The sequence below is a fragment of the Globicephala melas genome, chromosome 1 (assembly GCF_963455315.2).
Source record: "Globicephala melas chromosome 1, mGloMel1.2, whole genome shotgun sequence".
Taxonomy (NCBI): Eukaryota; Metazoa; Chordata; class Mammalia; order Artiodactyla; family Delphinidae; genus Globicephala; species Globicephala melas.
The window spans coordinates 40,952,999-40,965,566 of record NC_083314.1 but is presented as its reverse complement, the minus strand read 5'-3'; the positions used below and the strand labels follow the sequence as shown (position 1 = coordinate 40,965,566).

Genomic DNA, 12,568 nt, shown 5'->3' with positions numbered 1-12,568 from the left:
AGAGAATCCCTTGCTCCACAGTCCTCGCAGCACCTACCAATTAGCTCACCCCAGTTTCCGAACCTTTCTTGCACATGCTTTCTTCCTGGCCTGGCATCTTCCTCAACACCAAGTCACACCTCTCCTCCTCCTGAGACTCGAAAGGTGCTGCCCTTCCTATATGAGAATAATGCTAGTAAGACCCTAGCTTCATATCATTTCTCAGGGGTTGGGATAACTCTGCACTGACCTATTTTCTCTCCCTCGGTCCTCTCACCAACAGCACCTGCTGGAAAGTCAGTGGCAGGACAGGCGACAGGGTAGGTCAAGGAGAGAACAAACCCTACCCACTCAGCCCTGTAACGAGGGCTTCCCTGGGGTCACTGCAGCGACAGGCCACAGGCACAACACACGCTTGCCACCTCCTCAGAAGCCACTTTTTGGCCACTCTCCTGGCTTCCTCCTTTTGGATCCCCTCAGCCCTGATGAACAGAATTTTCATATTTTTCGAACTTTCTGTGCCCTGAAAATTTCTCCCTTTACCTTTCCCATGTTCTGCTCTCAGCACCCTCGAAAACAGATGCACTTTAATGAGGGGCTCTTATGTGGGAATTCCCTGGCATCCCAGGGGTTAGGACTCAGCGCTCTCACTGCCAGGGGCCCGGGTTTGATCCCTGGTCAGGGAACTAAGATCCCATGAGCCGTGCGTGCGGTGTGACCAAAAATAAATAAATAAATAATTGGGGGCTCTTTGGCCTCCTTTTTCTAAACCTTTCCTTATCACTTCCACCAGTTCCCCACACCTTCCAGGTGCTGAGAAATCACCGTTATAAATAGCTTTTATTTATTAGGCACTTACTCTGGGCCAGGCATTGTTCTAAGCAGTTTACATGGGTGAATTCATTCTCACCATAACGTTATGGCGCTGACAGTGTTACTACCCATTTTACAGAGGAAGAAAGGGAGGCACTGAAAGTTAGGAAGCTTGCTCAAAGCAAAGTCGTGTGCTTATTAGCAAGTGGTGGAAACCAGAGTTCTTCCCCAGAATCTAGAGCCCATGTGCTTGACCAAGATGCAATGACCCCCATCCCCACGCAAAGTATCCTCCCAAGCATCTGAAGATGACATCAGGCCACTCCTGCCTCTGCACCTTGGCTTTTGGAATGCCTCCTGCTTGTCTTCTTGTCATCCTTTCAAGAACCAACCCAGATGCCACTTCTCCCCTGCAGTATTTTCTAACTTCCTCTCCCCACAGCACACTGCTCCTTGCTCTGTACGCACTGGTGTTTCCTTTTGTACCTCTGCTAAAGAATCTCGAAGGCTCATAATCCTTGTGCCTGCCTCAGAGACTGCAAACAACTTCAGAGCAGGGATCAAGTGAATTCATCTGTGAATCCCCACTGTTGCACCTGTACCTCTGGATACATTTTTTGTCTAGTTCTGACTAACGTGTAAACGGCTGATAGGACTTCATTCTGTTACGTTTGTCATGGGATATTTTTATTTTAACAAAGTCCTAAGCCAGGAATTCAAGCCACCATGACACCATTCGAAGAATTAACAAGTAGGAAGAATTTTTTTTTTTTCTGCGTAAGAGAGGCTTTACCTTATCTCCGAAAGCTATTTGGGGAACCTGCCTACTTGTACAGCTGAATGTGGTTCTGCGACGACAGACAGCTTGGGGGCTTCCAATGGAAAGGGACTAAGCTGTCTCCTTCCTCTGTATCTCCACCCCTCCCACCTCCCCGCAAGAGCCCAGAACCCAGAAGAGGGAAAAAAAAAAAGGTTAACACTGGCAGAAAATGAGTTAAACTGAGATTCCTAGTGACCCATCCGTAAGGTGAAACCCTTTTCTTTCTCAGCAACACTGGTTACAATTTCCTGGCCTGGCGAAGGGCAGAAGTGGGTTATCACAGCATGCCACCTGCCCGTGGACCTAGCCAGAAATACTGTTCAGTCCTTGCCAGCTCATGTCAGGGCCAGAGCTGGGGGAGCTATTGAGTGTGGAGAGGCCTCTTCCAAGTACTCCCCTGGCTATAATTAGAATATTGCAAGGGGGGTTATTTTTAAGAAACACAAGCACCAGGATAATGATTCAGCCGGGTCTGCGCTTGCCCAGAACCTCGCATCAGATCCAGGGTTATTATTTTAGAACAATATATTTCTCCAAACCCCTCCCCAGTCCAAACAAGGAAAAGAAATCAAAGGATTCTCCTCTGGAAAGCTCTCGGGCACCTTCTACTTTAGGGGAAGCAGGGTAGGGACTTCAGGTTTCCTTTGATGCACTTTGTGGATGGAAAAGGGGGCGCTCCTCTCCGAGCACAAATGGAAAATCCCAGCCCCAACTGTATCCAGGGTGAACCAGGGTGACGGCTCGATGGCCTGGTCCCAGGTCCACCCTCAGCCCCACCCTCAGGCCTGCATCCCAGGAGTCAGCCGCAGCGGAGTTGTGCAGGTGGGCTGGGGAGGACAGGGCAACTGTTCCACGGAGAAGGTATTCTGTGAGACGTGCCACTGCTATTCACCACACACAACCTAGTGTTCGCTAACTACACCTCGACAGTTCGGGCAGAGTGAACTGTCTCCAGGTGGCACATCGTGTCTTCCTCAGGGCCGAGGAAGAGCTCGGCTAGATTGGATGTTGGTGTTGAAGCCGCCAAGAAGCATCAGAACCAGAAAGTGATGGCAGCACGTTGGGGACAGAAGCGGGGACAACATCATATCCTGGGGCTGAATGAGTTGGCGTGCATCTGTGTGACACTGGCTTTCGGGAAAGAGGCAGTAAGTGGAGGAGAAGCCTACAGCGTTTTCCCTAAAACGACCCAGTCCCCTTTCTGTCCCTCCGACTAAGGGCTGTGTCTGGGGCATCTCCTCTCCTCACATCCCAACTCCCCAGCCCCCAAGCTGTCACTGGGTAGGATGGGTCAGAGGGCCTGAGTGGCAGCCGGACAGCAGGGCTTCTGAAACTTGCTTGCTACTTACTCATTCACGAGAATTTATTAAGCAGCACCTTGTGCCAAGCACCTTGCAAGTCTTGGGGTTACCAAGGCAGATGGCAGCTCAGTGGAGCCACCATCCACTCCCCTTTCTTCCAATGGAAATTTACCTCTTGCTTCTCCCCTACGAGTGTGAGATACTGATTCAGGGACAGGGCCCAGCTCTGTCCAGTTCAGGGCCGCCTGATGGGGACGCACAGACCACCAGTCGGGCTGCTCATGCTTCTTGCTCCTGTTTCCCCTGAGGTCACAGCCCCTCAGGGTGGGGGTGCACGTGCCCGTGTTCACACGCACCGTCCTCACACACCACACGCTCGCAAGGACCAGCTGAGCTGTGATCCTTGTGGTCTCTGGATTCCAGAAAGGGATACACGGTAAAGGAGCAACGTTAATCTCTCGGTCCTCAGCCTTAAGGGTGTGGAACGGACTAAATCAGGGATGGTGTTGGCCCCGCCTTCACAAGCTCAGGGAGACCCCAGGCCCTCCTCTCTGGTCTAGTCTGGCAGCAGTCAGGTCAGGCCAGGGCCCGATTTAGGACTCATGGCCCATGCGGGTACGCCTCAGGGACGAACACTGGGTGGTTCCCGCCCACCTGTCACCTTCATTCAAAGCCAGTCCTGCTCCTTGCTCACATTCCTTACTTCCCAGGACCGCAGGCACCACTGCTGGCAGCTGACAGGGCAGACAGCTGAGGCTGCTATGTGAACAGACAGGCTTGAGGCGAGAGAGATGTGGCTCTGAAAAGATCCTCCAGCCCTTTGCCCCTTCTTCCAAGCCCTCCCCAGCCAGGAGCTCTGGCCAGAGACCAAGCGCCATGGGCCACTGAGATTCCAGGGCACAGCTTCCAGGCTCTGATCTCACCTCCCCTTTCCATGGCAGAGAACCCCTGTAGGAACCCCAACCGGGCATGACTGTTTCCATCGTCAGCTCTGGAGGCTCTTGACTCACTCTGCCAGAGACAGTCTTTCCTGATAAGGCCCATCACTCCATCTTGGTTTCCTCAAGCATCCCCGGGGACCCTGGACCACATGAAATCCCCTGGGGAACGAAGCAGGGCGGGCCTCTGAGTTGAAGACTACCTCCTCCGGGCTCCTGGAAAGAAACCCCACATCATCGTGGAGGCTTTACTTCTCCCTCCATAACCTTCCTAGTTTTCTCTCCCTCTTTGTGCCCCTGCTACGTTCCATGTGAAGGCAATTTTCCCCTTTCCCCCCCTTGGGGAGATTTTCTCATTTGGGGTCTATAGAGAATGACTTCTTGGGCCCCACTCAAAATATCTTCGATGTGATTAGATCATGGAATCAAACTGCTTCTCCTATGACTACATTATGACTTCATTTAGAAATGACTTGAGGGCCTCACTCAACCAGTTGCCTGGAGGCATCTTCATGAGCCTGGTGATAGAACAGGGAAGGAATTCCCTCATCCAGCTGTGGCCCAGCAGTGGAAGGAGAACTCTCACGGGGCTGAGTAACCTCTGCGACCCTGAGGGTCTCCAGCAGGGTGAGTAAAGCCCACTGGAGGCACGAAGTGCCCTCGAGACAGATGACAAAGAAGGGAAATCAAAGAGAAGGAAAAAAAACAATTGTGAACAGCAAAGAAGAGAGCAGAGACAGAGGGGAAGAAAGGAGGCAGAGCGGGGGAGAAGAGAAAGATGGTCTTGTGGGTCCTGAGGGACTCTTGCCCCAGTTCAGAAGAACGCTCCTCGGGGTCACTCCGGTTGGTAGGAGCTGCCTACATGCGAACACAGGCAGCCCAGCCAGAAAACCACTGTCCGCTCACCCCCACTCCCCCGGGTTCAGGCTACAGTCAGCAGGCCAAGAGCTGTGGACTGTCAGAGACGGAAAGGACCCCAGGGAGCATCTGGGGTTCTCAGTGGAAGCATTTTAGGTGGAATGGTTCTTTACGGGGGAGGATGGTCCATAGCTTTGCGGGGCATTTACCATCTTGGCTCCCAGGCCCTAATGGGAGCATTATCATTGTTGATAGGCAAAACCCTCCCCTCCCACTGCACTTCTAACCCTTTTCCCCCAGGGGGCGCCCTGGCTCCTGTTGAGAACCTCTGTGAACACCCCTCAGTGAAGAGCTAAGCGGGGACTGAGGCCCGGAGTTGTAGAGGAGTTGATTCAAGTTCGCAAAAGGCCTTTTACACCTAGATCTAACCTCCATCTCCCTGACTCTGTAAGAACTTCAGGAAACAACCTGGCTGTTCGTGTGGATGCTTCTCTAAACACTCCTAGAGGAGCAGCGAGTACGAGAAAGGACTCGTGGGTGGAGGGGTGGAGGGGTCCCTGTTTCTCTCTTGAAACGCTGTCTCAGCTGACACTAAGGTAGTCACTGCTACTTGCCCTCCTCCCACTCAGCTGACTCTCTGTCAACCCAGTGACATTGATCCTCCTTCCTAGAAGGATTATTCAGACATGTGCAAAAAGGGAGAGGAATGCAGGGCTGGAAGTAGTTCCAGCTGCAGGGAGGTGGTGGCTGAGGATATAAAGTCACTAAAATTATCCACGCACAGACAGGGGCTGGGGCCCCACAGCTGATGGGCCTCTCGCCTGTTATGGTAATTTTCCACCCTTTGGGCCACTCCCCGGCCTCACTGTGGCACCGAACACATTTAGAAATGACTTGATGGCCATAGGTGATGCTGAAATAATAACACAGTGAGAATCACCAAACCCTTGCTAATCCTGACCATGCTACAGTAGGATGCCCAGAGTTGGAGTTATGGGGTCATAATCAAATTTATCACTTTCTCATTTCCTAGCCAAAAGCAAGATTACCTGGAGAAAAGCCTGCTTGGTGAAGGCCATGGGTAGAAGCTGAGAAGATGCTTTTCTCCAGACACACCTCTAGGAACCAGGCTGTCCTGGATTCTAGTCTGTTGCAATGGCGGAGGCTGGGAGCCGGAGAGGGATGGAGGGGCCCGGTGCTCAGTTCTTCCCGTGGTCCCCACCTCTCACAGTCTTCATTTTACTCTCATCTCCTGCATCTCTCTTCCCTCTCTTCTGACACATGGTGGCCCCTGTCATCCCTCACCCAGCCCTGCAACCCACAAGTCAGGGTTTAGGAGGAACCGGGGAGAGACTCTTCCCTCGTAACTCCTCCATCCACTGTGAAACTTCAGCCAAGATATTTGCCCTCTAGATTCCTCTCCTGACCTCCAAACACTAGGAGAAAAGAAGCGGCAGGGGCTTCCACCACCAAGAATAACCGTGGTCTTACTGGATTTGCTCACATCAAATTGTCCATAGGAACCCACAAGCCACCTGGGTTCCCTTGATGGGCAAACAACCAAGGCCACCTGGCCCTAACTGGGAAAAAAAAAAATCCCCATATTCTGACCTTGGGAGGAGTTTATGAAGGAAGACTCCTGGGAACCAGTGCTCTGCCCAGAAGAAGGGGCTGCGGAGAAGGGTCATGAGTCCAAGGGATTCAGAGGCTGCCTGTAGCCACTCTTCACCTTTTTGGGAAAGGTTACATTTTCACTGAACCATGAGCCGCCACCTGTGTCCTCCTGGGCCCTGCTCGGCTACAGCTGGGACCGATTCAGGGCATGAAGGAGGCTGGTGGAATTGAATCTCAAGTCCCGCACGTCTTTCTTCCTGACCCCTTCCCAGGCCCACTCCCACGCCTCAGGAGGGTGGGCCCTGACACTAGAGGGTGGCTTTGCACTCACACCCTAGGCAGTCTAACAGCCGTCCTCTGCAGGCACCGGTGTGCTTGCGTGCCTTGGCTGCACGACAAAGTAGCTGCAGGTCAGAGCAGGGGCATGGCCTGGGGGGTGACTGAGAACAAGATTTCTCTATCTGGCCCACAGGAGAAAGACCAGTTGGGTTCCTCCCAGAGTGACTTCAGTGGGGCCCAACCATGGGTCCAGGCCCTGGTCACACCCTCTAACCTCACCCCAGCAACCTCATTATCCAGAGGCCCAGGCAGGACCAAGCAGGGCTGAGTCCCTGAACCACACTCAATGGCCTCATCCGCCCCTCTCAGCAGACGTAAGACCTTCATCTTGACGTTCTGGGTTTTTTTTTTTAAGTCAAGCTCCAAATCAGTTCTCCCACATTGATTGATCACACGGTGGCTCTCCAGGTGTGGTCCCTGGACCGGAGCATCAGTATCACCAGGGAACTTGTGAGAAGGGCACCTTCTCAGGCCCCACCCAGATCTGCTGAATCAGGAAGGCTGGGGGCAGGGCCTGGAAACCTGTTTGAACAAGCCCTCCGGGTGGTTCTAGGTTTGCTCAAGCTTGAGAACCGGGTTATAGGATCCTTCTGTCTCTCCTCAGATGGGCCCCGTGTGCAGCCCTTTCTTCACCCTGTACTGATAACCCACCTCCTCACTCCCACCAGATGGGCCTCCTGCCCCAGCAGGATCAAAGCCGTCCGTAAAGTCGTCAACTTCTACTTCCTCATCCCCCGTTTAAACCCTCCCTCTTCCCCACTGTTTTCTGCGGGCACAGGCGTACGCCTCCACACTCCTGACCCTTTCTCTCGCCCTCTGTTTCTTCCACATCTACTACGCTGGGTCTTCTTCCTCTGGCCCACTCAGGACCTTGACATCACTTCTTTTTTCTCTTTTCTCTCCCTTCTTTCCTTGCAAATGTATCCAGCTGTTGTTTCAGCTGTCACTTCTGAGGGGATGGCTCTAAAAGCATGATCTCTCTTTCCCAACATCCTCCAACTCCAGATCTGCATTTTCAGCAACTTCTACAGCAAACACCCCGCTCCCTCGGTGCCTAAGAAGTACCTCAAAGTCCACAGTCCAAACTCAAATTCACCTTCTTACCCCACTCAAACCACCACCAATACCACCACCATCACCAGCAGCTTGTCATCCTGACTTTTGTCTCTACAATCAGTTTCTAAGATCTTATTGGCTTTACCATCCCTGGGCGATCATAGTAACTTTTTCTGGTTAAAAACTGAGTATATTTTGGACCGCAAAGTTCCCGTGGATCCAAGTAAAATGACTTGTCCAGGAATCGCCTTAAAAACCAACGGCTGCCATTCTGTGCATAAATCCGTCAGGTAGAATGCCTAGGGTTTCATGTACCCTGAACGCCAGGGTCTCAAGGGGAGAGAAAGACTTTATGCACTGCTCAACGTTTGCTGAAGAGTGGGAGCCCCTCAGGAAAGGACTCAGGCCTCCACGGGCAGAAAGGATAATCTATCAGATTAAAGGGCCCCCTTCCCTGCTTCAGGAGCCACCAGATTCCCATTTCTGGGTCACTCACTCTATGCCAAATGACCCTCTCGGAAGGGCTTACATGTCCATAGTCCTGTGAGACAACTGCTACTTTGTTCAGGGACAGCAATGAATGGATGTTAGAATCAGAGAGGAGGAGACACAGGGTTAGGGTCAGGGTCAAGGGTACTCGTCGGTATCAGGGTCAGAGGCCATGTATGAAAGGCTTGAAGCCATCTTGCTCCCTGAAAGGACACACCTATGTTGAAACCACCCTGACTGACCTTCAGCTACAGGAGGAGCACCTGACCCTCCTGCTTTGTCCTTCCTCCCCTTTCAAACCCTGGGTTGCAGTCATTTTGTCCAAGGCCTTCCTGGCTGTGGATGCTGAAGCCTGGGATTGGCAGTGGGAGGTGGAGGGGAGACGAACAGGAAACCTTCCTCAGAACTGACAATACGTGGTCCTGTCCTATTCTTCCAAAAACAGAACCGATGCTCCCTCCCCCGCCAACTTCCCAGAGTCAAGAGACCTGGGTTCTAGCCCCAGGGCCATCACTGGCCAGCTACACGACACAGCAAAAGATGACAAACCTTTTTTGTGCTCTGGCTGCTTCATCTAAAAAGGAAAACCGTGAAACTCTCCCTTCTCCCTCTACAGAACTGATGTGACAGTAACATGCTTGCGTACAGCAGTTCACCATTAACAAATCGCTCTCATTACGTCTTCTAACTTGATCCTTACGGTACCTTGTGATATAGGCAAGAAAAGCATTTTTATCCTCTTTGACGGATGAGGAAACTCAGGCTCCCAAAGGATTTGCCCGGGCTGCAAGGTTAATGGGCAGCAGAGCTGGGGCCCAAGCTTGACCTCTGTGCCCTGTACCACTCGGTCCCCTGCACGGTGAGAACCCATGTGACAGACACAGCGTGCTGCTGCTATTAATCAAAGTAGTCGTTTTTCCCAGTGTAATTATGACCCACATATTTGCCAGTGGATTATCACTGGTTACTTTGGGTAGCCTCAGCATCTCCAATCCATCACTTCTTAAGTGGGTCATTTTAAACTAAGATGCAGGTGTGAAATCACTAGCTTCAGGGCTAAAACAGGGGAGGATACAGTCAACCAGGGAAGAGGATGAGCCTAGTGGTATTTCTGATGCCACCATCCATGGAGGGCGATCACGCTTTCTGCTGGGCACAGAAGGCTAAGGTTTTAGGCAAGTTCATCACTTCTAACAATCTCATTTTTGGGGTGAGAGAACTTGAGCCCAGAAAGGCTGCATGACATGCCTAAGGCCCCATAGCTCCTTAAGCAGCTGAGCTGGCTCCAGACATGGGTTTCCTAACTCTAAGGCCAATGCTCCTTCCATGCTGCCGGGATTTCGCACTGTTTCTCCATCTCACACCAGCTGGGGCTTATCCCTCCAACTGTGTCTCCATCTGACAGCCAGGAGGGTAAGAGCACTGTGGGTGATGTGCATAGTGGATCCTTTTCCATAAGAGATGTCCACCGAACGAGGGGCAGATCTCTTGGAGATCACCATTTGTTTCAAATGCCGAGCCCAGGACACAACTTCATCCCCAAGGGCCAGGACAACCTCCCAAACGTGTGTGTTGGGCCTTAATTTGGGGAAGAGGAAATACTACTCACGACTTGTCTCGCCTGCCGAGCCGTCTTGGGGGGCTCGCCTGCCTCCGTCGGGGGGACAGTGATTTTCCCCGGCTTCTCGCTTGGGTTGGAGAGTGGGCACTTGCAGGTTTCAGGAGCTGGAGGAGATACGAGGAGTTACCACGCTGCTTCCTAACAGCCCCGCCCTCGCGCCTTCCTACAGCCCAGCATCTCAACCCCTGCCCATTCATGATCCCGGGGTTTAGAAAGCCCTGAGCTGGAGGCCTCCTCCTGACACACAGATGTGCTTCTCTCATGCTGCACTGACAAGCAGCAGAGGTACCACTTCCCAGAGGATGACGGGATTACACTTGTGCCCCTTTCCCCACGGCAGAGAGAGGAACAGAGCCCCATGTCTCAGCCTCCTGGGGCTGTTTGGTTGCTCAGAAAATTACCCTCTCGCGGAGGCAAAGTCCCATCCATGTTGCCCCAGAAGCCAGCTTGTTCCTTTTCTGACCCGCCCACCCCGCACGCATGCGCAGAGAGGGTCCAGCTGATCCAGGATCTCCATTACAGGTGCTGCCAAGTGAAGTCCCCAGGTGCTAAACACAACCAAGCCTGAATTCGGCATAATCCCTTGCCCCTGCGGCTCTCAGCATACACACAGGCTTTCTCTCTCAGCGATTCCACGAGCTCTGGAGGAGCAGGGACAAACAGGCATCCTGTCACCTTGGAAGTGACATGGTAGAAGGAAGAAGGGCTTATGAGTGTAGTTTATATAAAGCCAGTAGAACGCAGGAAGAAGGGCTTATGAGTGTAGTTTATATAAAGCCAGTAGAACGCAGGAAGAAGGGCTTATGAGTGTAGTTTATATAAAGCCATCAGAGCGCATGCTCCTTTGTTTGCTTTTGTGACTCCAGGTCAGAATTTTATGCCAAAGGGCTTTGCAACTTACAAAGCAAAGCAGAGATAAAACACGACTCTGAAATAGATTATACAGCAAGGTGACCCACTCATCCTGGCTTGCCTGAGACTTTCTTGGCTTTTAAGTACTGAAAATCTCATTTCCTCAGAAACCCCTCAGTTTCAGGGAAACTGAGATGACTGGCCACTCCTACTATAAAGACAAAACAGAATAAAACAAAACTAGAGCCTTAGTATAAAATGACTAACATTTTAGATTGACTCACAGAAGGAACTGCAGGCCAAGACTCTGCTTCAGCTACAACACCTAAATTGAACTTAGCTCTAGTTTTTAAAGTAGTAAATGCAAAGAGACTTAAATTGTCCATGTCAAAAATTGAATGGTATTTTTTTAACAGGGTGCCTACTAAGCAAGATAACCTCAAGAAACTTTTGACCATCTCAGAAACACAGGGCACGTGGCAATAGAGGAAGAGAGAGGGAGGGAGAGGGAGAGAACGAGGAAAGAACTCCCTTGCATTGCTCATTTGCCTCCCCTGCACCTACCTTCATTCTCATGTCCCTGGCATATTTCTCCAGCTCCTTCCTTATGTCAGCCCTCAACATCTTTGAGACATTGAGGACCAGCTGCTTCCACTCGATGGGCTGGAAGCTATGAGGCTCATGGGGGACATACAACCCAATCTTGACCTTCTTGACTGTGTGCAGATATTTCTTGTAGGAGTCTTCAAAGTCAAAGATGAGGTCACTCAGAGTCCGAAAGGTCAATGGCTTGTCCATCAGCTCAGCCCTCCGGCTCATGCCCAGTGAGCCGTAGCGGCCATTGCAGTAAATCCCCAGCACAACATGGTGGAAGTAGTTTCCTGAGAAGTAGGTTTTAAAGCTGATGGGGAATCGCTCGATGGAAGGCTGTCCATTGGTTAAGTATCTTAGAGAATCTCAGTCAAGGAAGAGAAGGGAGGCTTGAAGACACCAGAACTTGGACTCCCAGGAAAGGAAGGTAGCCCATACGGTCAGTGGGTCCACCCCTCTGCCTCTGAGCAGGCCCAGGCCTGACCTTTCCAGACCGATCGTCTTATAAAGGATTCACTGGATATCTTTGAGTACCCGCTACATGGTGCATACCAAACCAAATTAATATGGGACAAAAAGGGAAGACTTGCCATCTTCTTTAGTAAATAAATAAATGCAAACAAAACCATTAACAACGTACTTTATCCTCCCTTGGTGCTCTACAGGGGATGATAAGCTATTAAAAGTTGGTTTCTGCCATTGGAATGATGTTCTCAGTCGTTAATTCTGGCTGGAGTATGTGGGACAGACCAGGAATTGAAGGCCTCTGCAATGGTGCTGGGAGAAATGACAACCAGAGCCCAGGCAAGGCAGGGGAGATGTAAGACACAGACCAACTGACAGGATGGGAAGGGACAGAATGGTGTCAGAATGGGTCACATCTGCGCCTTGTCTGCTCCTCTCATTGGCCCCAGCATACCCATGCCGGTAGCCTTGGGTACCACAGAGAGCTGCCTGCAGCATCCGAACCTCAGGCTCCCTTCAGCCCCCAACCCAGCTGGTGTCACAGCTCGGCTCTCTCCACGTGTTGGCCCGTCTGGATTGAGCCACCCAGCCTCTTACCATTAACTCGGTTTGGGCCCAGCAACCCCACATGGTGCAGCTTCAAGTAACTACCCCCACTGACTCCACACGCTGCAGCGACGGACAGGAGGCACCACAACCTCAAGTCCACCTCAAAGTTTCTGCACAGCCCTGGCGTGGCCGTGGAGACTCAAAGACCCAACTCCTCTGGAAGTTCAAATACACCCTGCTGAAGACCGTTGGTGTCCCCGGACCTTTTCTAAGGGAAATAACA

At 51.7% G+C, this 12,568-nt stretch overlaps 1 protein-coding gene across 2 annotated transcripts in view; it reads right to left on the bottom strand.

Annotated features, from left to right (window-relative positions):
• VASH2 (vasohibin 2) overlaps nt 1-12,568 on the bottom strand; it is a 37,553-nt gene that overhangs the window by 6,107 nt on the left and 18,878 nt on the right. Inside the window, exons 6-8 of one of the 2 annotated variants that reach the window (XM_060295005.2) lie at nt 11,245-11,626; nt 9,817-9,932; nt 3,334-4,067 (exon numbers count right to left, since the gene is read on the bottom strand). In XM_060295005.2, coding sequence (XP_060150988.1) covers nt 3,920-4,067; nt 9,817-9,932; nt 11,245-11,626 — 646 coding nt within the window. In that variant the 3' untranslated portion in view covers nt 3,334-3,919. Of the gene's footprint in view, nt 1-3,333; nt 4,068-9,816; nt 9,933-11,244; nt 11,627-12,568 lie in introns of those variants that run through there. The other variant, XM_030872984.2, reaches the window with a different exon arrangement.